Source organism: Salmo salar, chromosome ssa10 (assembly GCF_905237065.1).
Source record: "Salmo salar chromosome ssa10, Ssal_v3.1, whole genome shotgun sequence".
NCBI classification, from domain to species: domain Eukaryota; kingdom Metazoa; phylum Chordata; class Actinopteri; order Salmoniformes; family Salmonidae; genus Salmo; species Salmo salar.
Genome location: NC_059451.1, coordinates 12,635,926 through 12,659,735, shown reverse-complemented (window position 1 = coordinate 12,659,735; position 23,810 = coordinate 12,635,926). Strand labels below are relative to the sequence as shown.

Genomic DNA, 23,810 nt, shown 5'->3' with positions numbered 1-23,810 from the left:
GTTAATAGCCTATGTAACTGGTTATTGGAGCCATCTGTTGTATGGTGCATTTGGGCTTCATCAATGTTTATTTGTGAGTACTGTAGGTCTGGCTTTGATAAAAGCCAGTGTTCATCCAGCCACCGACCTCACTGCACGTTGCTGGTATGCAAATTCTGGTGCCACATGCATTGCATGTGCACGTACACAAATACTTGTATAGGTCTAAGCATCACTGTGTCTTCTCCTATTGGAGAAGGTGCAGATGCAGTTAAGAGGCATTGAACTAATGCCTGTTATTTTCTATTTATATAACTCTGTCTCTACTCTACACAACACAATGCAGAGTGCAACCCATTATATGTGCATGGTATTACGTTACAGCCATTAGCGTTAAAGTGAATGGATTCAGTACAACATGTGAAATACCATCACCACAAAAGGTAACATCTCAATATTTAGATCTAACAGCATAACAGAATATGGCTGACCTTTGACCTTCAAATGCCTCGGTGGTTGAGGCGTGACTTTCTGTTCTTTATCCTCCTTATTGGATAACTGGTCCTCTGACTTAATGGCTTCCTTTTCCCTGTGGGAATATATTTTCTTATTAACAAACGATAACGCCATAGAACGGGGGGATATAGTTCAATGTTAAATTATGATTTTGAACATCTTACCTGGGGTGATCTTTGGGGATTATGTCAGCAGGCTCTATGAAATCTGGAGCTGTGTCGTAGTCAGAGGGACTAGACACTGGGGAAACAGAGAAAATAAATTATCATTGTCAGTTAAAGGGGCAATCTGCAATTCAACAACAACAAAGCGGCCAACCCGCTACTGTTTTGGTGAACATCTGAGGGATGGGATTGGAGAAATGTATGTACAATCAAATTCATTGACAGAGCTATGGATGCAAGGAATGCCCATCCAAGAGATCAAAATGATAGTTTTAACCATGTTTTGAGGATATACAGCAGAGGTGTCATGCCCATAGATGGCACAGGTGCACATGCCCCCTCAGATTTGTTCTGTATTTGTTTTAAATATAAAATAATAATATTTTGTTGTTGTTTGTTTTTTCTCTGTAATACCACTAGCCACTTAGCAATTGTATGAAGTTGGTTTTAGCTAGCCCAGATAGGTTCCCAATCTCCCAACCTCATAAGTAGCTTGTCTAACCATCTTAGCTGGCATGCCTGCTGGCAAGATTGGTAGACTTTAGAAAAGCAAGCAATAAACTAAATGTACTGAATAAGACCCACATTTCTTTCAATATTTTACCCAGATTTTAGCAGAGATACAGAGAAGCATATTTAGTTTCTTTAAAAAAAGAAACACCAGTCAAGAGGACACAGACAGTTCAAAAGATATGCAGAAAAACAACAATATCTTTTACATAGAATTAAGCAGAATGATTTTGGCTCTAGACTGCAGGAAAAAGCTGTTTTTAAATTCTCTAACTTACGGACCGGAGACAAAGCCCCTCTACGGACCACCCCCCAGTCATCCTCACGTACTTTGTGCCCTCTCAGACTTCTGGGGTGCATGATGCTGTGTGTTTCTTTTCAGTGTTTTCTCTACGATTGCATTGTTTACAAAATGGAGTCTAACACGCTTATATTTTGGGATCTGATGGGCTACGACAGTTGAATGAAGCTCACGAGGCATTTACACATAACATTCTCAAGAATCAATGGGAATATATAATTAAGTTTGTCCAAAAAGAGATGTACAGATGGCCCCTTTAATAAGGCAAAGATGAATTTCAGTCTATCAACAAACAGCTACAACTCACTCCTAGCAAATGCAGACACAATTACTGCATATGACTCAGGTCACATACTAAGGACTATCTATAATGTTTGACTTACTAGAGCTGGCGGCGATAAGGGAGGCCCTCCTCCTCTCCTGCAAGGTCATGCAGGGATCCTCCTCGGTCAGATTGTAGGCCTGCCACAGGGAGATCCCCTCACACTCCACAGAATCCACAGTCTCCTTCCCAAGGGTGGAGGTCTGGGCTGGCTGGAGAGGGCCAATGGAGGCGAGGACTGGGTGCACAGAAGGGGTGGAGGGCTGGGCTGGGTCTGCGGGCCTCTGGGTAGATGATGGAGGCTTTTGAGGTTCACCCACAGTAATGTTACCATTATATGAGGACACACCAAACGTGTTGACCACCTCACAGGTATAGACCCCAGTGTCTATGGCTGACATGTTGATGATCACCAGTGTGCAGACGCCATCCTCTGAGGTGTTCATGCGGTGGCGTTGGTCTCCTATGACCTCCTGGCTGTTCTTCAGCCAACGTACTGCGTTGAGCTTCCCTTCCACCTTACATTCCAGCTGGATGGTACCATTGGTCTCAACATTCTGGTTCTTAAACACCTGCTTGAAGACGGGCCGCATGTCTTTGCGGGTCTTGTATCCCTTGAAAGCTGCCTGGATCTTGATGGCAGCTTCCAACATCTCATGTTCGTCCTCGACACTGTCAAGTGCAATTTCGTCAACTTGCTGAGTCACCTGTAGCCCCTTGGGAACTCCAGCAACAGCGACTACAGGCTTGCTGGTCTTCTGGTTGACTGTTACCTGGGTGGGGGCCTCGGTAAAGGACTCATCCTCTGAGATATGGAGTTGGTTATCATCCTCCACCATCTTGGGTTTTTCAGTCTCCTGCACTGTAGACCTTGCTGGCTGTTTATCCCTCTGTTCTATCTCTGTCTCCTTCACCATAGACTTCACTGGATGTTTCTCTTGATGGCCTATTTCTATATCTATCTTCTTTTTAGATCTAACAGATCTAACCATCTGTTCTACCCCATCATTGGACACTATAGATGATCGTCTCACTGGTGGCACTGGCTGTTTCACCACTTGGTCTATACCAGCATCCAACACTACAGACGCTCTTCTCGCTTGGGGAACTGGCTGTTTCCTCACCTCGTCTATCCCAGCATCTGACATTATAGATGCTTGTCTCACTGGTGGAACTGGCTGTTTCTTCACCTCGTCTACCCCAGTATCCGAAACTGAAACTACAGATCCTCGCCTCGCTGCTGGAACTGGACGTTTCCTCATCTCATCTACACCAACATCCGACACTACAGATGCTCGTCTCGCTGGTTGAACTGGCTGTTTCACGACTTCCTCTATCCCAGAATCCGACACTACATATGCTTGCCTCGTTTGTGGAACTGGCTGTTTCACGACTTCCTCTATCCCAGCATCCGACATGACAGATGCTTGTCTCGCTGGTGGTACTGGCTGTTTCACCACTTGCTCTATCCCAGCATCCGACACTACAGATGCTCGTCTCGCTGGCGGAACTGGTTGTTTCCTCACCTCTTCTACCCCAGCATCTGAAACTGAAACTACAGATGCTCGCCTCACTGGCGGAACTGGCTGTTTCCTCACCTCATCTACCCCAACATCCGACACTATAGATGCTCGTCTCACTGGCGGAACTAGTTGTTTCACCACTTGGTCTATCCCAGCATCTGACAATACAGATGCTCGTCTCTCTGGTGGGACTGGCTGTTTCCTCACCTGTTCTACACCAGCATCTGAAACTGAAACTACAGATGCTCGCCTCGCTGGCGGAACTGGCTGTTTCCTCACCTCATCTACCCCAACATCCGACACGATAGATGCTCGTCTCACTGGCGGAACTGGTTGTTTCACCACTTGGTCTATCCCAGTATCTGACAATACAGATGCTCGTCTCACTGGCGGAACTGGTTGTTTCACCACTTGGTCTATCCCAGCATCTGACAATACAGATGCTCGTCTCTCTGGTGGAACTGGTTGTTTCCTCACCTCTTCTACCCCAGCATCTGAAACTGAAACTACAGATGCTCGCCTCGCTGGCGGAACTGGTTGTTTCACCACTTGGTCTATCCCAGCATCTGACAATACAGATGCTCGTCTCTCTGGTGGAACTGGCTGTTTCCTCACCTCGTCTACCCCAGCATCTGACATTATAGATGCTTGTCGCACTGGTGGAACTGGCTGCTTCCTCACCTTATCTACCTCAGCATCTGACATTAAAGATGCTTGTCTCACTGGTGGAACTGGCTGCTTCCTCACCTCGTTTACCCCAGCATCTGACATTATAGATGCTTGTCTCACTGGTGGAACTGGCTGCTTCCTCACCTCGTCTACCTCAGCATCTGACATTAAAGATGCTTGTCTCACTGGTGGAACTGGCAGTTTCCTCACCTCGTCTACCTCAGCCTCTGACATTAAAGATGCTCGTCTCGCTGGTGGAACTGGCTGTTTCCTCACCTCGTATACCGCATCATCCGACACTATAGACGCTTGTCTCGCTGGGGGCACTGGCTGTTTCATCATGTGGTCTACTTCAATCTCCTTCACCATAGACTTCAATGGATTTTTTTCGTCTGTGTCCCTCACCATAGCCCTTACTGGTTTTTTCACTTGCTGTTTCTCCTGCTGTTCTACCTTATTCTCCTTACCCATAGACCTTAATAACTGTTTATTATGTAGGTCTACCACTGTCTCTGCCTCAGGCTCCAGGTCTTTCTCTGACCCCACAATGGATGCCCGGATCATGCCCCGATTCTTTGGCCCTGGTGGAGGCGTGGGAGAGGCAGCCTTCGTGGGAGGCATTGTCTTGGGAGGTTCTATCTTCGCTGGGGGAGGCTTTACTGCCACAGAGGCTGTGGTCTCCACACAACCTGCCTGGCACGTGTAGCTGCCACTATCCTCGGGCTTCAGCTCCAGGATGTGTAGCTGAAACACACAGTCGTCCTGCTTAATCTGGTACTTCCTGTTGGGCCTGAGAGGCAGCCGGCCCTTCCTCCACTGGACTGGGACTCCAGGCTTAGACAGTTCACAGGACAGGCAGGCTGTGCCCCCTTCCTCAGCCTCCACAGCCTGCAGCTCTTCTTCAAAGTATGGAGGCAGCTCTGGAGAGACGGAAGACAATTAGGGAATTGAAAATCTATGTTACATTTGACCAATATTAAGGTGAGTAATGCAAAGACAGAATTCTGAATATTTTTGTAACCCCCTGAGATAAACCTGAGTTCCTGGTTATTTTACTTCTCTGTAGATGATGGGGAATCCTTACCTGTGACAGTCAGATTGACGCTGCTCTGCATGTCTCCAGTATCACAGGAGTATATCCCAGAGTCATCAGGGTCCACATTGTGGATGAGAAGCAGGTTGAGCTTGCCCTCCTTACGGTTCTCATACTTGTCTCCGTTCAGTAAGGGCTTGTTGTTGCGTCTCCATGTGACAGGGGTAGTGAGGTCAGAGGTCGTACAGGATAAGGTGGCAGTCTCTCCTTCCATGATGACGGTGTCCCGAGGCTTCTTCTCAATGAGTACTTTAACTGGACAGAGGCAAGTCAACTCTCAAAATGTGTACACATATATTAGTGTTTATACTTTATACTTCTTGGAGTTTTGTTGTACTGAATATGACTGTGATGAGGTGTGATTCCTCTACATGCAGCAGGTGTGTTCTATTACACAACCAATTACTCACATACCTTTCACAGACACAGAGGCGGTGGTCTCCACACCATCTGCCTGGCACGTGTAGCTGCCACTGTCATCAGGCTTCAGCTCCAGGATGTGTAGCTGAAACACACAGCCGTCCTGCTTCATCTGGTACTTATTGTTGGGCCTGAGAGGCAGCCGGCCCTTCCTCCACTGGACTGGGACTCCAGGTTTAGACAGCTCACAGGACAGGAAGGCCATTTCCCCTTCCTCAGCCTCCACAGCATGCAGCTCCTCCTCAAAGTATGGAGGCACCTCTGGAAAGATAATACGGAATTCCAAATCTATGTTCCATTTGACCAATGTTAGGGTGAGTAATACAAAGACAGTAATACAATTCAGAATATTTTATTGTAATGTTGTAATTATGTGGATAAATTTGTCTGTGAATTCTGAAAAGCTATTCAAGGATTGTTCCATAAGGTTGTGTTTTTAGGGAGTGGTATTGGTTCTTGTAGAATACCTTTCATTTTATTCCCTATTATAGTATTCTTAACAATTACGTTGTTTATGTTCTTCGCTTTAACCTTTGAAATTAGACACTTAAAACGATTCTGGGGATAAGCATACGGATCTTCAATATGTACCCATTGTTCCTTCTTAGTGCATTTACCTATATGTCGCAAGCAAAAGTATTGGGTAGCGAGTTGATACAATTCCAAGTCTGAAAGGTTAAAACCACCCTCAGACTTATGTACAGTAGATGTAAAACTTTCCTTTTTATTCTATGAATGTCTTCTGTGTGGTAATTGGTATTACTGAAAATAGATACAAAAACTTTGGAAGCAATGCCATTCTAAAGAGGTTTATTCACTTGTAAGATTTATGGGAAGATTATTCCATTTAATTAGATCTTCTTTCATATTATTGAATAATGAAAAAAAATTATCTTTATATATTTGTTGTTTGTTGTGACTTATTAAGCATCCTAAGTATTAATTTTTTTTGTGGACCACCTAAAGGATTGCTGTAGATTGTGTGTTATTCTTTTTCTTATCACCATTATTATTTCATTTTTTCCACGTTAACTTTATATCCTTAGAATTTAGAGTTTACTGAAAATATTTTTGGCAAAGGGGGCATTGAGTTTTCAATATTGGTCAGGTATATCAGGAGATCATCTGCAAATAAGTTTAGTTTATGTTAATGTTTACCAATGTTACATTTGGGTCTTGTCTAATTATTTCTGCAAGCGGTTCAATTGCCAGTACAAACAGGAAGGGGGAGAGGGGACATCCCTGTCTTGTGCTCCTTGCTTTTGGACATTTATACAATATTTTCATAAAATGTATTATTTCAGCTGGAATGCTGAAAGCTTTCAAAGTTTTTAATAGAAAAGGGTCAATCGAAACACAGCTGATTCAAATAACCTAAGCTTGATGATGAGTTGGTTATTTGAATAGTGCTAGGGCAAAAAAACTAAACATGCACAAAGGAGGGGCATCAGGACCGAGTTTGGGAAACCCTGTCCTAATGTACGCCTTAAAGGAATCGCAAATTATATCGGGGGTCAGCTTTTCCCTGTCCTCTCTGTCTACATTTGTAATGGTAAAGGTTTTAGTCTTTCGTTTACGTATTTAACACATTTCGGGTCTATAAGATGCGCGCTGTTCATTCTCGAAATTCTGTCACTAAGTGCATTTTATATTGGTGTAATTAAGCATGATACCGGAGAATGATCCAGTATCACTATATCATGATTTTTCTTTTTCCAGTAAATTGCTGAATGCATTTTTAGAGAAATAAAATATAGTCAATTCTTGAATAGCTTTTCTGACTTGAGAAAAAAAGGAATTGTCTTTTGTAGGTGGGAATAGTCATCTGCAGGTGTCCTGTAAATTATTTGTAGAGATAACATTTTTCAGCCTCTTTGGAGGCACCCTTTTTTATTACTATGTCAGTCAATCTTATCGAATGTATGATTTAGGTCACATGCTATAATGATAGTTCCTGTCTGGATTTGATCTAATATAGTATGAATTACATCTAAAACCAACAGATTTGACACTGGTGGGATATACTATGAAATCAATGTGTATTTTTCACCATGTAAAGTACAATTAATTCAATATTAGAAAATGGCGTTTTTGGTCCATCTGCTGGGATATAAGGGGAAATGGCATATTCTTATTTACCAGGATGCCTACACCTCTGCTGTTACTACAGTAGGTGGCAGCATAGGCCTCTCCAACCCAGCTCCTCTTTAGATGTTCAATTTCTCCTTTTTTTTTAAAATGTAACTCTTGCAAGAAAGCCATATCTGCTGAAAATCTCTTTAAATGTTTGCGAACCAGATGCTTTTTTCCCTGTGCATATTCCATGTGATAAATTGTATATTGTTGGTCTTTACTTGAATAGAATCAAAAGTTAACCTTATCTGTTTTGGCTATCATTGAAGAACCAAATAACACATCTTAGCATAAATGACATATGAAGGCGGCGGGCATTCCATAGAAGAGGAGGATCATAGTATAAAAACATAGTTATTTTATACATTACATTCAGTAGCAGTCAAAAGTTTGGACACACCTACTCATTCAAGGGTTTTTCTTTATTTTTACTATTTTCTACGTTGTAGAATAATAGCGAAGACATAAAAACTATGAAATAACACAAATGGAATCATGTAGTTGTCACGACACCTACAGAAGGTGGCGCCCCTCCTCGCCCGGGCGGTGCTCGGGCGGTCGTCGTTGCGGGCCTACTAGCTGCCATCGATTTATGTTTCACGTTCTGTTAGTTAGGCCTAGGTTAGTTGCCCACCTGTTTTGTGTTAGTTGTTAGTGGGGAGGGGTGTTTAGGCTAGTTAGTTAGGTTTGTTGTTTGTGCGGGATTGTTCGTTTGTCAGGGTGTGTTTTTCATGTGGTTCTGTATATTTTGGAGTTACGCTATTCCTTTTGGGCTGCGTCCCTGGTTTCGTTCTTTTAAGGGTGGTGCGTTACTTTTGCACACCTTGCACTCCATACCTTGCATATTTTCCGTGTGGATATTTTTATTAAATTCATTAACGGAATCTTTCTGTCTCCTGCGCCTGACTCTTCGGAATCCTCAAGCCACCCATTGTGACAGTAGTAAGCAAAAAAGTGTTAAACAAATACACTACCGTTCAAAAGTTTGGGGTCACTTAGAAGTGTCCTTGTTTTGAAAGAAAAGCCCATTTTTTATCCATTAAAATAACATCAAATTGATCAGAAATACAGTGTAGACATTGTTAATGTTGTAAATGACTATTGTAGCTGGAAACAGCTGATTTTTTAAAATGGAATATCTACATAGGCGTAAAGAGACCCATTATCAGCAACCATCACTCCTGTGTTCCAATGGCACGTTGTGTTAGCTAATCCAAGTTTATCATTTTAAAAGGCTAATTGATCATTAGAAAACCCTTTTGCAATTATGTTAGCACAGCTGAAGATGCCAGAAGAATCAGCTTTGATCACCTGTGCCTGTCACATCCTGACCAGTAAAGGGGTTATTTGTTATTGTAGTTTGTTCAGGATGTGGCAGGGGGTATTTGTTTTATGTGGTTCGGGGTTTGTTGGGTATTGTTCTGGTTTTGTATTTCTATGATTTTCTAGGTTGTGTATTTCCTTGTTGGCCTGGTATGGCTCTCAATCAGGAACAGCTCTACATCGTTGTTGCTGATTGGGAGTCATACTTAGGTAGCCCTTTTTTCACCTGTGGTTTGTGGGAAGTTGTTTTTGCATTGCTGTGTATAGCCTGCAAGACTGTTTGTCGTGTGTTCGTTTTCTTGTTTTTGTTACGTGTCTCTAATAAAAGTAAATATGAGCACTCAACCCGCTGCGCCTTGGTCTACTCCATACGACAATCGTTACAGAACACTTCCCACCACCAACGGACCAAGCAGCGGGGGAAGGAGCTGCAGAGGAACTATGTGGACTACAAGGAATCATGGACATGGGAGGAAATTCTGGACGAGGCTGGACCATGGCACCAGGCTGGTGAATACCGTCGCCCACCGGAGGAGATGGAGGCAGCCAAGGCGGAACGGCGACGTTATGAGATATTTTACGCACCGATTGGACCGTGTGAGAGGCAGCCCCAAGAATTATTTTGGGGTGGCACACGGGTATTTTGGCTGGGCCAGGGTTGAGCCCCAAGCCAACTCCCCATGCTTACCGGAGGCAGCGTGATACTGGTCAGGCCCCGTGCTATGGGGTGATGCGCACGGCGTCGAGGCCGAGCATTCACAGGCCGGTGTGCTCGGTGCCAGCGTCCCGCATTTGCCAGGGGGAAGCGGGCACCCAGACAGTATGGGTGGTGCTAGTACTGTGCTTGAGACCGCCAGTGCGTCTCCACGGCCCAGTGTATCCTGTTCCCGCTCCTCGCACTAGCCTTGGGGTACGTGTCTCCAGTCTGGTACCTCCACTACCAGTCCCACACACCAGGCCTCCAGTGCGTCAGCCCAGTCCAACTCGTCCTGTTCCTGCTCCTCGCACTAGCCTTGGGGTGCGTGTCTCCAGTCTGGTACCTCCACTACCAGCCCCACGCACCAGGCCTCCAGTGCGTCAGCCCAGTCCAGCTCATCCTGCTCCTGCTCCTCGCACTAGCCCTGTGGTGCGTGTCCTTAGGCTGCCGCCTCCTAAGCCACCCCCACGCATCAGGCTTTCAGTGCGCAGTCCCCGTCCAGAGCTTCCGACGACAGCACCCCGTCCAGAGCTTCCTGCAACAGTGCCTCGTCCAGAGCTTCCGGCAACAGTGCCTCGTCTAGAGCGTCCGGTGACAGTGCCCCATCTAGAGATGGCCCACAGTTTGGAGCCTGCAGAGACGGCCCACAGTCCGGAGCCAGCAGAGACGGCCCACAGTCCGGAGCCAGCAGAGACGGCCCACAGTCCGGAGCCAGCAGAGACGGCCCACAGTCCGGAGCCAGCAGAGACGGCCCACAGCCCGGAGCCAGCAGAGACGGCCCACAATCCGGAGCCAGCAGAGACGGCCCACAGTCCGGAGCCAGCAGAGATGGCCCACAGTCCGGAGCCAGCAGAGACGGCCCACAGTCCGGAGCCAGCAGAGACGGCCCACAGCCCGGAGCCAGCAGAGACGGCCCACAATCCGAGCCAGCAGAGACGGCCCACAGTCCGGAGCCAGCAGAGATGGCCCACAGTCCGAGCCAGCAGAGACGGCCCACAGTCCGGAGCCAGCAGAGACGGCCCACAATCCGGAGCCAGCAGAGACGGCCCACAGTCCGGAGCCAGCAGAGACGGCCCACAGTCCGGAGCCAGCAGAGATGGCCCACAGTCCGGAGCCAGCAGAGACGGCCCACAGCCCGGAGCCAGCAGAGACGGGCCACAGTCCGGAGCCAGCCGAGACGGGCCACAGTCCGGAGCCTGCCGAGACGGCCCACAGTCCGGAACCTGCCGAGACACTCCTCAACCCTGAGCCAGAGTCGCCCTACAGTCCGGAACCGGCACAGCCAGAGTCGCCCTACAGTCCGGCGCAGCCAGAGTCGCACTACAGTACGACACAGCCAGAGTCGCCCTATAGTACGACGCAGCCAGAGTCGCCCTACAGTAGGACGCAGCCAGAGTCGCCCGTTACGAGGGTCCCCAGTCCGGGGTCGACGGAGAGGGACCTCGCTCTGGAGATGTTATGTAAGTGGGGTGAGCTAGGGGTGGAGCGGGGTCTGCGTCCCGCTCCTGAGCCACCTCCATAGGGGGGAGTATTGGGAAGGGGGGTGTTGCAGAAGCACCGTCGGTGACGGTGGCCACCCTCCCTTCCCTCCCATGAAGTTTTGGGATTTTCTTTGTTTTGGGGTTATTTTTGTGTTTTTTGTGTGAGGTGCATCCGGTGCATCCACCTTGCATCCACCTTTGGGGGGGTACTGTCACGTCCTGACCAGTAAAGGGGTTATTTGTTTGGTCAGGATGTGGCAGGGGGTGTTTGTTTTATGTGTTCCGGGTTTTTGGGGTATTGTTCTGGTTTTGTATTTCTATGATTTTCTAGGTTGTGTATTTCTTTGTTGGCCTGGTATGGCTCTCAATCAGGAACAGCTGTACATCGTTGTTGCTGATTGGGAGTCATATTTAGGTAGCCCTTTTTTCACCTGTGGTTTGTGGGAAGTTGTTTTTGCATTGCTCTGTGTAGCCTGCAAGACTGTTTGTCGTTCATTCGTTTTCTTGTTTTTGTTACGTGTCTCTAATAAAAGTAAATATGAGCACGCAAACCGCTGCGCCTTGGTCTACTACGTACGACAGCCGTTACAGTGCCCATAGTTGATTTAGGCTTGTCTAAAAATAAATTATATATTTTGGGTCATTTACACACTGCAAAATGTACAGTAATTTAGATTAAGAATGCATTAAGATAATGATCTGTAATTATAATCGTGATAATAAACGTAGTACTAGAATTATAGGATAATTATACTGTATGTTAATATACATGTACATTCTGCCAATATTGTTGTGTGTTATATTGAGGGTTTTAACTTTGAGTGTTAGGACCAATGTGAATCCCTGAGCATTGTCATTCTAAATTTGGGTTGGATAATTAATTGGGTTTTGATTACGATTTGGAAACGGAATGATTTTTAAAACTGACTGATTGATTTGAGTTTAGTATGTTAATAACCATATGAGTGAAGGAATTAATGTATTATGGATTGATTGTTTTGATTGTTGTTGTGTACTAAAGATGTTGACACTATTCTCAGCATGCCCTGGTGAATGGAGAGGGTGAACTCTGATCCTGAGTGAAAATGATCCTAATCTATTTGATCTATAGGAGTAGCCTTCTAAATAGAGGAATCATGATGCCTGTCCTGGGTTATGTTCATTACACACCAACGCAATAAACCGGGATTCACTACTTTGATTTGTCCAACAAAATATGCACATTTTATTTTCTGGGATGGAAATAGTTATTTCCACCATGCTGCCCTAGGGGAGGATGCTTAGCATCAACATGATGATTTGTTTCGTAGTGATGAAAAATGTACTTCGATTTACACTGCAGATCATTTGTTAACGATATTTTTATGTTTACATCATTCCCAATGAAGGATCATTTTATGTTAAGGTTAAGGCTCAATGAACCAACGTATGTATGGTCATTTACAATGGTAGTATACTAGTGCAAGGAAGTTTTTTTCCTGTGTGTTTGAGTCAAAAGTTGTTTGATACCTTATTTGTTTTCTACATGTGAATGAATGTTTTTAAATCTTGTCATTTTCTTTTAAGTTGAGAAAATTCTCAAAATGGGGGAGCGAAATTGCAATATTATGTTATAATACTGTTATTGCATCAAATGGTTGGTTTATGCAACAGAATAGTGGGTTCTTAGAAGTATATTGTGTCTGTGTGAACTTAGCGGGCCTCTGGGGCTTAATGCTGACAGTGGATTTACGACGCCTTTGGTGATAAAGGCCTAAAGACCGCATTCCATAGCATGACTTGATGTTTGTGTGCCGGGACGTACCAGGGTGGAGATGGCTCAATTATGGATAATGATGAGGGGAAGCTTGTTTTGGGGGCCAGACCCTGGTTCCACACAATGAGAACAGTCCTTACAGCAGATACCGTCTGCTGTGAATTATTCATTTCTTTCATACGAATCCCAACCTTGTGACCCATTCCACACATCTGTTGTTTGGAGACTAAGGGGGTGTATCTTTGCTATACAAGATCTTTGTATACTTTGTCTCAGAGCTCTCGATGAATCATCTAATAAAGATTTAGTTTTAGTATAACTCTGACTTGTGTGATAAGTTTATCTCCTCATCTCTTATAAATCTATGTTCCATTTTACCAATGTTAGGGTGAGTAATACACAGAAATAATTCTGAATATTGTGACCCCCTGAGATAAACATAAGATCCTGGTTATGTTGCCTCTCTCTAGATGATGGGAAATCCTTACCTGTGACAGTCAGATTGGCGCTGCTCTGCATGTCTCCAGTGTCACAGGAGTATATCCCAGAGTCATCTGGGTCCACATTGTGGATGAGAAGCAGGTTGAGCTTGCCCTCCTTACGGTTCTCATACTTGTCTCCGTTCAGTAAGGGCTTGTTGTTGCGTCTCCATGTGACAGGGGTAGTGAGGTCAGAGGTCGTGCAGGATAAGGTCGCCGTCTCCCCTTCCATGATGACGGTGTCCCGGGGCTTCTTCTCAATGAGTACTTTAACTGGACACAGAGGAAAGACAACTCTCAAAGGGTGTACAGTACATATATATTTGTGTTCATAGTTTATACTTCTTGGAGTTTTGTTGCACTGAGTATGACCGTGATGAGCTGTTCTACAGCTGCAACATCAAGAGCATCCTGACTGGTTGAATCACTGCCTGGTACGGCAACTGCTCGGCCTCCGACCGCAAGGCACTGCAGAGGATGGTGTGAACGGCCCAGTACATCACTGGGGCCAAGCTTCCTGCCATCCAGGACCTCTATACCAGGCGGTGTCAGAAGAAGGCCCTAAAAATTGTCAAAGACTCCAGCCACCCTAGTCATAGACTGTTCTCTCTGCTACCGCACGGGAAGCGGTACCGGAGCGCCAAGTCTAAGTCCAAGAGGCTTCTAAACAGCTTCAACCCCAAAGCCATAAGACTCCTGAACATCTAGTCAAATGGCTACCCAGACTATTTGCAGTGCCCCCCCAACCCTTCTCATCCCCTCTTTACACCACTGCTATTCTCTGTTGTCATCTATGTATAGTCACTAATAACTCTACCTACATGTACATACTATCTCAAATAACCAGTGCCCCCGCACATTGACTCTGTATCGGTACCCCCCTTTATATAGTCTCGCTATTGTTATTTCACTGCTGCTCTTTAATTACTTGTTACTTTTATCTCTTGTTCTTATCTGTATTTTTTTTAAACTGCATTGTTGGTTAGGGGCTCGTATTGAAGCGTTTCACTGTAAGGTGAATACAACACCTGTTGTATTCGGCGCACGTGACTAATAAAATGTGATTTTATTTGATGAGGTGTGAGTCCTCTACATGCAGCAGGCGTGTGCTATTACACAACCAATCACACATACCTTTCACAGACACAGAGGCGGTGGTCTCCACACAACCTGCCTGGCACGAGTAGCTGCCACTGTCCTCGGACTTCAGCTCCAGGATGTGTAGCTGAAACACACAGCCGTTCTGCTTCATCTGGTACTTCCTGTTGGGCCTGAGAGGCAGCCGGCCCTTACTCCACTGGACTGGGACTCCAGGCTTAGACAGCTCACAGGAAAGGAATGCCGTGCCTCCTTCCTCAGCCTCCACAGCCTGCAGCTCTTCTTCAAAGTATGGAGCCAGCTCTGGGTAGATGGAAGACAATAAGGGAATTGCAAATCTATGATCCATTTGACCAATGTTAGGGTGAGTAATAGAAAGAGATTATTCAGATTATTGTATTGTAATACTGTAAGAAGTGGATCAATTTATCAGTGAATTCTGAAAAGCTATCCAAAGGATCTTTTATTAGGTTGAGTTTTTAGGCAGTGATATTGGTTCTGTCACGTCCTGGCCAGTATAAGGTTAATTGGTATTGTGGTTTGGTCAGGACGTGGCAGAGGGTATTCGTTTTTTGTGGTTCGGGGTGGTGTGTTTGTTGAATGGGCATTTGATTTAAGTATTCCGGGGTTTTTGGGCACTGTTTGGTTTTCAGGTATTCTATGTTGAGTCTAGTGTGTCTGTTTCTATGTTTGGTTAATTGGGGTTGGGACTCTCAGTTGAAGGCAGGTGTTGTCTACTTGCCTTTGATTGAGAGTCCCATATATGAGGGTGTGTTTGTGTTTGTCATTTGTGGGAGATTGTTCTGTGGTAGCCTTGTGCCTTGCAGACTGTCAGTAGATCGTTCGTTCTCTTGTTTGTTGTTTTTGTGTTCGTTTTGATTTAATTAAATGTTCAAAATGAACAACCGCAAGCCTGCTGCGTTTTGGTCCACCTTTTCAGACGACGATTTCGCATTATCGTCAGAAGACGAAGAAGTGCGTGACAGAATCTCCCACCACTCCAGGACCAAGCAGCAGAGGAAGGAGCAGAGGGACTTCGAGTTGGACTGGACCAAGCAGCAGAGGAAGGAGCAGAGGGACTTCGAGTTGGACTGGCGGGAGAAATGGACCTGGGAGGAAGTTCTGGACGGGGCCGGACCTTGGCACCAGGCTGGGGATTATCGCCGCCCGCAGTGGGAAATTGAGGCAGCCAAGGCAGAGAGGCGGAGGTACGAGGCCATGGACGCGCTGAGGGAGAAGCACGAGAAGCACCTCCAAGACATTTTTTTGGGGGGGCACACGGGTAGTTTGGCTAGGCATAGGAAGAGCCGGAAGCCAGCTACCCGTGGTTATATGGAGGAGCGTATGGGGTGGAGAGCGCCATGTTTCGCTGAGGAGCGCACTATCTCACCCATACGCACGCACAGTCCGGTGCGCGTTATTCCAGCCCCTCGCAGGTGCCGTGCTAGAGCGGGCATCCAGCCTGGTAGGAGGATGCCTGCGCAGCGCATCTGGTCGCCGGTACGCCTCCGAGGACCAGGCTACCCAACTCCCGCTCTACGCACGGCTACCATCAGGCCCCTGCACAGCCCAGTCTGCCCTGTACAAGCACCCCACTCGTACAGGGCTACTAGTTCCATCCAGCCAAGACGGGTTGTGCAGGAGGTAAGATAAAGTCCGACTGTGCGCCTCCATAGCCCTGGGTTTCCAGCTCCTGTCTCTCGTGCGGACCCGGAGGTGCGTAAACCCAGTCCGACTCGTCCTGTTCCCGCTCCCCGCACTAGCCTTCAAGTGCGTAAACCCAGCCTCGCCAGTCAACAGTCGTCAGAGCTGCCCGCCAGTCAACAGTCGTCAGAGCTGCCCGCCAGTCAACAGTCGCCCGAGCTGCCAGACGCCCAGACAGTCCGGCCAGACTGCCCAGACAGTCGCCCGAGCTGCCAGACTGCCCAGCCTGTCCCGAGCTGCCAGACTGCCCAGACTGTCCCGAGCTGCCAGACTGCCCAGACTGTCCCGAGCTGCCAGACTGTCCCGAGCTGCCAGACTGCCCCGACAGCCTGGAACGGCCAGAGCCGGAGCCACCTCCAGAGATAGGTGGGTTGGGGAGGGGGGGTGTAGCACAGTGCCGTCGTTGGCGGAGCCACCCTTCCTTCCCTCCCTTTAGTAGGGGGGAATTTTTCTTTTTTGGTGTTGCTTGGGGTTATTTTTGTTAAGGTGCTTCCGGGGTTAGCACCTTTAAGGGGGGGGGGGGTACTGTCACATCCTGGCCAGTATAAGGTTAATTGGTATTGTAGTTTGGTCAGGACGTGGCAGAGGGTATTCGTTTTTTGTGGTTCGGGGTGGTGTGTTTGTTGAAGGGGCATTTGATTTAAGTATTCCGGGGTTTTGGGCACTGTTTGGTTTTCAGGTATTCTATGTTGAGTCTAGTGTGTCTTTTTCTATGTTTGGTTAATTGGGGTTGGGACTCTCAGTTGAAGGCAGGTGTTGTCTACTTGCCTTTGATTGAGAGTCCCATATATGAGGGTGTGTTTGTGTTTGTCATTTGTGGGAGATTGTTCTGTGTTAGCCTTGTGCCTTGCAGACTGTCAGTAGATCGTTCGTTCTCTTGTTAGTTGTTTTTGTGTTCGTTTTGATTTAATTAAATGTTCAAAATGAACAACCGCAAGCCTGCTGCGTTTTGGTCCACCTTTTCAGGCGACGATTTCGCATTATCGTCAGAAGACGAAGAAGTGCGTGACAGGTTCTTGCAAAATACATGACATTTTCTTCAATATTTTTATACTGTTCATAAGAATGAAGTTATTGATGTTCTTAGATTTATCCTTTTAAAATAGACACGTAAAAAGATTTGTGGGATGAGCATGCACATCTTCAAAATGTACCCATTGTTCCTCTTTAGTGCATTTAACTATATGTAGCAAGTAAAAGTCTTGAGTAGTGAGTCGATACAATTCCAAGTCTGGAAGGTTAAAACCAGCCTCAGACTAAGGAAAATGTAAAACCTTCCTTTTTATTCTATGAATTTTATGACGAGAATACTTTCTTAAAAGAACGTCTTCGGTGGGGTAATTGGTATTACCGAAAATAAATGCAAAAACTTTGAGAGTCATGCCATTCTAAAGAAGTTAAATCTACCTGTAAGGTTTATGGTAAGATTATTCCATTTAATTAGATCAGATTTCATAATGTTGAGTAATGGAATAAAGTTATCTTTATATATTTGTTGTCACTTATTGTCACGTCCTGACCATAGAGAGCTCTTATTTTCTATGGTAGAGTAGGTCAGGGTGTGACTGGGGGGGTTTAATTCTAGTTTTATTTTTTTTGGTTCTATTTTCTGTTTTTCTATGTTGGGGTTTTTGGAGGATCCCCAATTAGAGGCAGCTGGTCATCGTTGTCTCTAATTGGGGATCATATTTAAGTAGTTGTTTTTCTCACCTTTGTGGGAGATTATTTTGAGTTAGTGCATGTAGCACCTCTTCGTCACGGTTTGCTGTTTTGTTTATGGTTTATTGTATGTCTTGCATAGTTTCACATTAAAATAAATGATGTGGAACGATACCCACGCTGCGCTTTGGTCCGTTCCTACACACAAGCATGACAGAATCTCCCACCACCAGAGGACCAAGCAGCGTGGTCAAGAGGAATGGACCTGGGAGGAAATTTTGGATGGGAAACGACCCTGGGGGCAGGAAGGGGAGTATTGCCGTCCGATGGAGGAGATAGAGGCAGCGAGAGCAGAACGGTGACGCTACGAGGAATTAGCACGGCAACAACGGAAGCCCAAGAGGCAGCTCCCAAAAAAAAATGGGGGGGGGCACATGGAGTGGTCGGCGAAGCCGAGGGGTGAACCAGAGCCAGTCAGGGAGTCGAGTAAGGAACTCAACGAAAGATTCCGGAGAGAGGTGTTGGCGTTGAGAGCGCTGCAGAGCGGGCGTGCTTACCGTGGGGAGCGTGTGACCAGTCAGGCACCGTGTTATGCGGTGATGCGCACTGTATCTCCAGTGCGCATTCATAGCCCGGTGCGCACTGTGCCCGCGCCCCGCATTTGCTGGGCTAAAGCGAGCATTCAGCCAACACGGGTTGTGCCGGCTCAGCGCTCCTGGTCTCCAGTACGCCTCCTTGGTCCAGGATATCCTGCGCCAGCTCTACGCACTGTGTCGCCAGTGCACATTCACAGCCCAGTTCGTTCTGTGCCAGCGCCCCGCATTTGCAGGGCTAAAGTGAGCGTTCAGCCAGGACGGGTTGTGGCAGCTCTATGCTCCATACCTCCAGTGCGCCTCCACGGTCCAGTATATCCTGCACCGGTTCTACGCACCAGGTCTCCAGTGCGCCTCCACAGCCCAGTACATCCAATGCCTCCTCCTCGTACTCGCCCTGAAGTGCGTGTCACCAGTCTGGTTCCACCTCTCCGGCTCCATGCACTAGGCCTCCAGTGCGCCTGCCCAGTCTGGTGCGTCCTGTGCCTGCTCTCCGCACTCGCCCTGAAGTGCGTGTTACCAGTTTGGCGCCACGTGTGCCAGCCCCACGCATCAGTCCTCCAGTGTGCCATCCCGTTCCAGAGCTTCCGGCGACAGTTCCCAGTCCAGAGCTTCCGGCGACAGTTCCCAGTCCAGAGCTTCCAGCGACGTTTCACGGTCCGGAACTTCCTAAGACGGTCCACGGTCCGGAACCTCCTGAGACGGCCCGCGGTCCGGGACCTCCTGAGACGGCCCGCGGTCCGGAGCCTCCAGCGACGGTCTGCGGTCCAGAGCCTCCACCGATGCTTGCGGGTTTGCAGGATGAGAGGGTTCTTCGTCCTGCACCAGAGCTGCCTCCTATGCTGGCGGATCCGCAGGATGAGATGGTTCTTCGTCCCGCACCAGAACCGCCTCCGATGCGGGAGGATCCGCGGGATGAGAAGGTTCTTCGTCCTGCACCAGAACCGCCACCAACACTAGACACCCCCCCTAAACCTCCCTTTTGGTTTCTGGTTTTGCGGCCGGAGTCCGCACCTTTGGGGGGGGGGGTACTGTCACGTCCTGACCATAGAGAGCTCTTATTTTCTATGGTAGAGTAGGTCAGGGCGTGACTGGGGGGGTTTAATCTAGTTTTATTTTTCTATGTTGTTTGGTTCCATTTTCTGTTTTTCTATGTTGGGGTTTTTGGATGATACCCAATTAGAGGCAGCTGGTCATCATTGTCTCTAATTGTGGATCGTATTTAAGTAGTTGTTTTTCCCACCTTTGTTTGTGGGAGATTATTTTGAGTTAGTGCATGTTGCACCTCTTTGTCACGGATTGTTGTTTTGTTTACGGTTTATTGTATGTCTTGCATAGTTTCATATTAAAAGAAATTACGTGGAACGATACCAACGCTGCGCTTTGGTCCGTTCCTACACAGAAGCGTGACACTTATTGAGTATTTAATATGTTTTGTTATCTACTTAAAGGGTTGCTGTGTATCATGAGGTATTCTTTTTTTTCAATTATTTAGTTTTTTTCCACGATAACTTTATATCCTGAGATTTTAGAGTTTACTGAAAATATTTTTAGCAAAGGGGGCATTGAGTTTTCAATATTGGTCAGGTATATCAGGACATCACCTGCAATATGTTTATTTATATTCATGTTTACTAATACCGATACCTGTTACATTTGTGTCCTGTCTAATTCTTAGTATTATTAAGTTCTTCCTGCTCTGTCTCCCAAACCAAATACATCCCTCTCCACCACCCCCTCCCAGTTCTCCCCTATTTACTCCACCCAAGCCAAGCTTGTCCCACCCTCCCATTGTTGCCCTCTCTTACAAATATATGTTCCATTTTACCAATGTTAGGGTGAGTAATACACAGAAATAATTCTGAATATTGTGACCCCCTGAGATAAACATAAGATCCTGGTTATGTTGCTTCTCTCTAGATGATGGGAAATCCTTACCTGTGACAGTCAGATTGGCGCTGCTCTGCATGTCTCCAGTGTCACAGGAGTATATCCCAGAGTCATCTGGGTCCACATTGTGGATGAGAAGCAGGTTGAGCTTTCCCTCCTTACGGTTCTCATACTTGTCTCCGTTCAGTAAGGGCTTGTTGTTGCGTCTCCATGTGACAGGGGTAGTGAGGTCAGAGGTCGTACAGGATAAGGTCACCGTCTCCCCTTCCATGATGACGGTGTCCCGGGGCTTCTTCTCAATGAGTACTTTAACTGGACACAGAGGAAAGTCAACTCTCAAAGGGTGTACAGTACATATATATTTGTGTTTATAGTTTTGTTGCACTGAGTATGACCGTGATGAGCTGTTCTACAGCTGCACCATCAAGAGCATCCTGACTGGTTGAATCACTGCCTGGTACGGCAACTGCTCGGCCTCCGACCGCAAGGCACTGCAGAGGGTGGTGCGAACGGCCCAGTACATCACTGGGGCCAAGCTTCCTGCCATCCAGGACCTCTATACCAGGCGGTGTCAGAAGAAGGCCCTAAATATTGTCAAAGACTCCAGCCACCCAAGTCATAGACTGTTCTCTCTGCTACCGCACGGCAAGCAGTACCAGAGCGCCAAGTCTAGGTCCAAGAGGCTTCTAAACAGCTTCTACCCCCAAGCCATAAGACTTCTGAACATCTAGTCAAATGGCTACCCAGACTATTTGCAGTGCCCCCCTCCCCCTCTTTACACCACTGCTACTCTCTGTTGTCATCTATGTATAGTCACTTTAATAACTCTACCTACATGTACATACTACCTCAAATAACCACTGCCCCCGCACATTGACTCTGTATCGGTACCCCCCTGTACATAGTCTCGCTATTGTTATTTCACTGCTGCTCTTTAATTACTTGTTACTTTTATCTCTTGTTCTTACCTGTATTTTTTAAACTGCATTGTAGGTTAGGGGCTCATATTAAAGCATTTCACTGTAAGGTCTACACCTGTTGTATTCGGCGCATGTGACTAATACAATTTAATTTGATTTGATTTGATGAGGTGTGAGTCCTCTACATGCAGCAGGTGTGTGCTATTACACAACCAATCACACACATACCTTTCACAGACACAGAGGCGGTGGTCTCCACACAACCTGCCTGGCACGAGTAGCTGCCACTGTCCTCGGACTTCAGCTCCAGGATGTGTAGCTGAAACACACAGCCGTCCTGCTTCATCTGGTACTTCCTGTTGGGCCTGAGAGGCAGCCGGCCCTTACTCCACTGGACTGGGACTCCAGGCTTAGACAGCATACAGGAAAGGAATGCCGTGCCTCCTTCCTCAGCCTCCACAGCCTGCAGCTCTTCTTCAAAGTATGGAGCCAGCTCTGGGTAGATGGAAGACAATAAGAGAATTCCAAATCTATGTTCCATTTGACCAATGTTAGGGTGAGTAATGGAAAGAGATAATTCAGAAAATTGTATTGTAATATTGTAAGATGTGGATCAATTTATCAGTGAATTCCGAAAAGCTATCCAAAGGATTGTTCAATAAGGTTGTGTATTTAGGGACAGATATTGGTTCTTGCAGAGTACATACGTTTTTCACCATATTGTTATAGTGTTCTTAAATATAAAGTTATTTATGTTCTTAGCTTTATCCTTTGAAAATAAACACGTAAAAAGTTTTGCAGGATGGGCATGCACATCTTCAATATGTACCCATTGTTCCTCTTTAGTGCATATGTTGCGAGTAAAAGCCTTGGGTGGTGAGTTGATACAATTCCAAGTCTGGAAGATTAAAACCAGCCTCAGACTTATGAAGATGTAAAACTTTCCTTTTTAATTCTATGGATTTTATGACGAGTATACTTTCTTAAAAGAACGTCTTCAGTGGGGTAATTGGTATTACCGAAAATAAATGCAAAAACCATGGGAGTCATGCCATTCTAAAGAAATGAAATCTACCTGTAAGGTTTATGGGAAGATTATTCCATTTAATTAGATCAGATTTCATATTGTTGAGTAATGGAATAAAGTTATCTTTATATATTTGTTGTCACTTATTGAGCATCCTGAGTATTTCATATGTTTTGTTATCTACTTAAAGGATTGCTGTGTATCATGAGGTATTCTTTTTTTCCCCATTATTTTTTTTTTTCCCCAATAATTTTATATCCTGAGATTTTAGCGTATTCTGAAAATATTTTTAGCAAAGGGGGCATTGAGTTTTCAATATTGGCCAGGTGTATCAGGACCTGTGTCATGACGTTGGCCTGTGGGTAAGGTTTATGACCCCCATACATACCTTTCTCCCTTTCCTCTCTTGACTCTACTGAAGGACTCTTGAAAAGCCTTTGTTAAACATAGAGAGTCGGGGAACATCAAAAGGTGGGGGGAAAGGAACCATATTTCGGTAATCCAACCAGTTGAAAATATGCGTTGGTACTTAATGAATATGATGTCCGTTCGGTTGTCATCTGAGACATTCTTATTAATGACAGGATGACATAAACTGTATCCTGGAAAGTCTACACATTATAGTTATCAGATTCACATGGAATTGTTGTGCAATTTAATGTTTAAATATTAAACTATTTGTGAAAAGATGAACTGTAATTTTAGCTTCCAAATGAGAGAATTGGGTTTTCATGAGTGAACTATGCCCAACTCAGTGGCCCCGCCCATGTGGAGAGACATTGGTTATAAACTATGAAACACTCCATTCCTATATAAAGCCCTTGATGAAAATATAACTTTCTGTTCCGGGTACATTAGGGCGACGGTCCGATGTCAGAAGGATTCAGATAATAAGCTGTTCCGAGGATGTGAGGACGGCGGTTCCACGTTAAAAGGACTAACATGTCAACTACAGAACTAAGCCAACCTCAGCGTGAGCTTTGGTTGCGAATGGTATGAACTTTGAACTCTTATTCACTACAGAAGTGATACCTCCTAGCCATTGAGTTGGCAACGGCCGCTGTAAACGTGGGCTAGGAAAGGACGGACGACGGATCCAGTTTAACACACAACGACGATACTACAACGTATCCAATTTACCACAAGAGACATTCTTCCGAGGACAGGAAGATCTCTGTTAGGCAACACGGCCAGCATCTACGACCAACCTACTGAAGCGCAGCTCAGAGTAAATATTTATTGCATTTTCCTTTTCCAAATGGCCGGTAATTTAGAATGCATAAGATACTGTATTTACGATAGCATAGCTTCTCCCTTTGTTCCTCAGTCTTCCCGCTCTTTCACTCAAACCCAACCCCCTTTCCTTTGTGTAACCAGCCGTCATGTCAGCTCCGTCCACCAGGGACGTTTTCTGTATGACATAATTTGCATTCTGTGTATATGTAATTCTGTGATTAGTTAGGTATTTAGTAAATAAATAATGAACCCAAATTTTGTAGTGCTGATTCAACTTGTTAGCCAGGGTTCGTGAAGATAACCAAGAATTTACAACT

General features: G+C 46.0%; 1 protein-coding gene across 4 annotated transcripts in view; it reads right to left on the bottom strand.

Moving 5' to 3' along the window:
• The window catches only part of obscna (obscurin, cytoskeletal calmodulin and titin-interacting RhoGEF a), a 96,749-nt gene that overhangs the window by 30,925 nt on the left and 42,014 nt on the right, over window positions 1-23,810 (bottom strand). For 3 of the 4 annotated variants that reach the window (XM_014215881.2, XM_014215882.2, XM_014215883.2), the window contains exons 37-45: window positions 21,459-21,725; window positions 20,359-20,622; window positions 14,501-14,767; window positions 13,376-13,639; window positions 5,492-5,758; window positions 5,069-5,332; window positions 1,854-4,904; window positions 660-735; window positions 471-568 (exon numbers count right to left, since the gene is read on the bottom strand). In XM_014215881.2, coding sequence (XP_014071356.2) covers window positions 471-568; window positions 660-735; window positions 1,854-4,904; window positions 5,069-5,332; window positions 5,492-5,758; window positions 13,376-13,639; window positions 14,501-14,767; window positions 20,359-20,622; window positions 21,459-21,725 — 4,818 coding nt within the window. The remainder of the gene's footprint in view (window positions 1-470; window positions 569-659; window positions 736-1,853; window positions 4,905-5,068; window positions 5,333-5,491; window positions 5,759-13,375; window positions 13,640-14,500; window positions 14,768-20,358; window positions 20,623-21,458; window positions 21,726-23,810) is intronic. The other variant, XM_045687337.1, reaches the window with a different exon arrangement.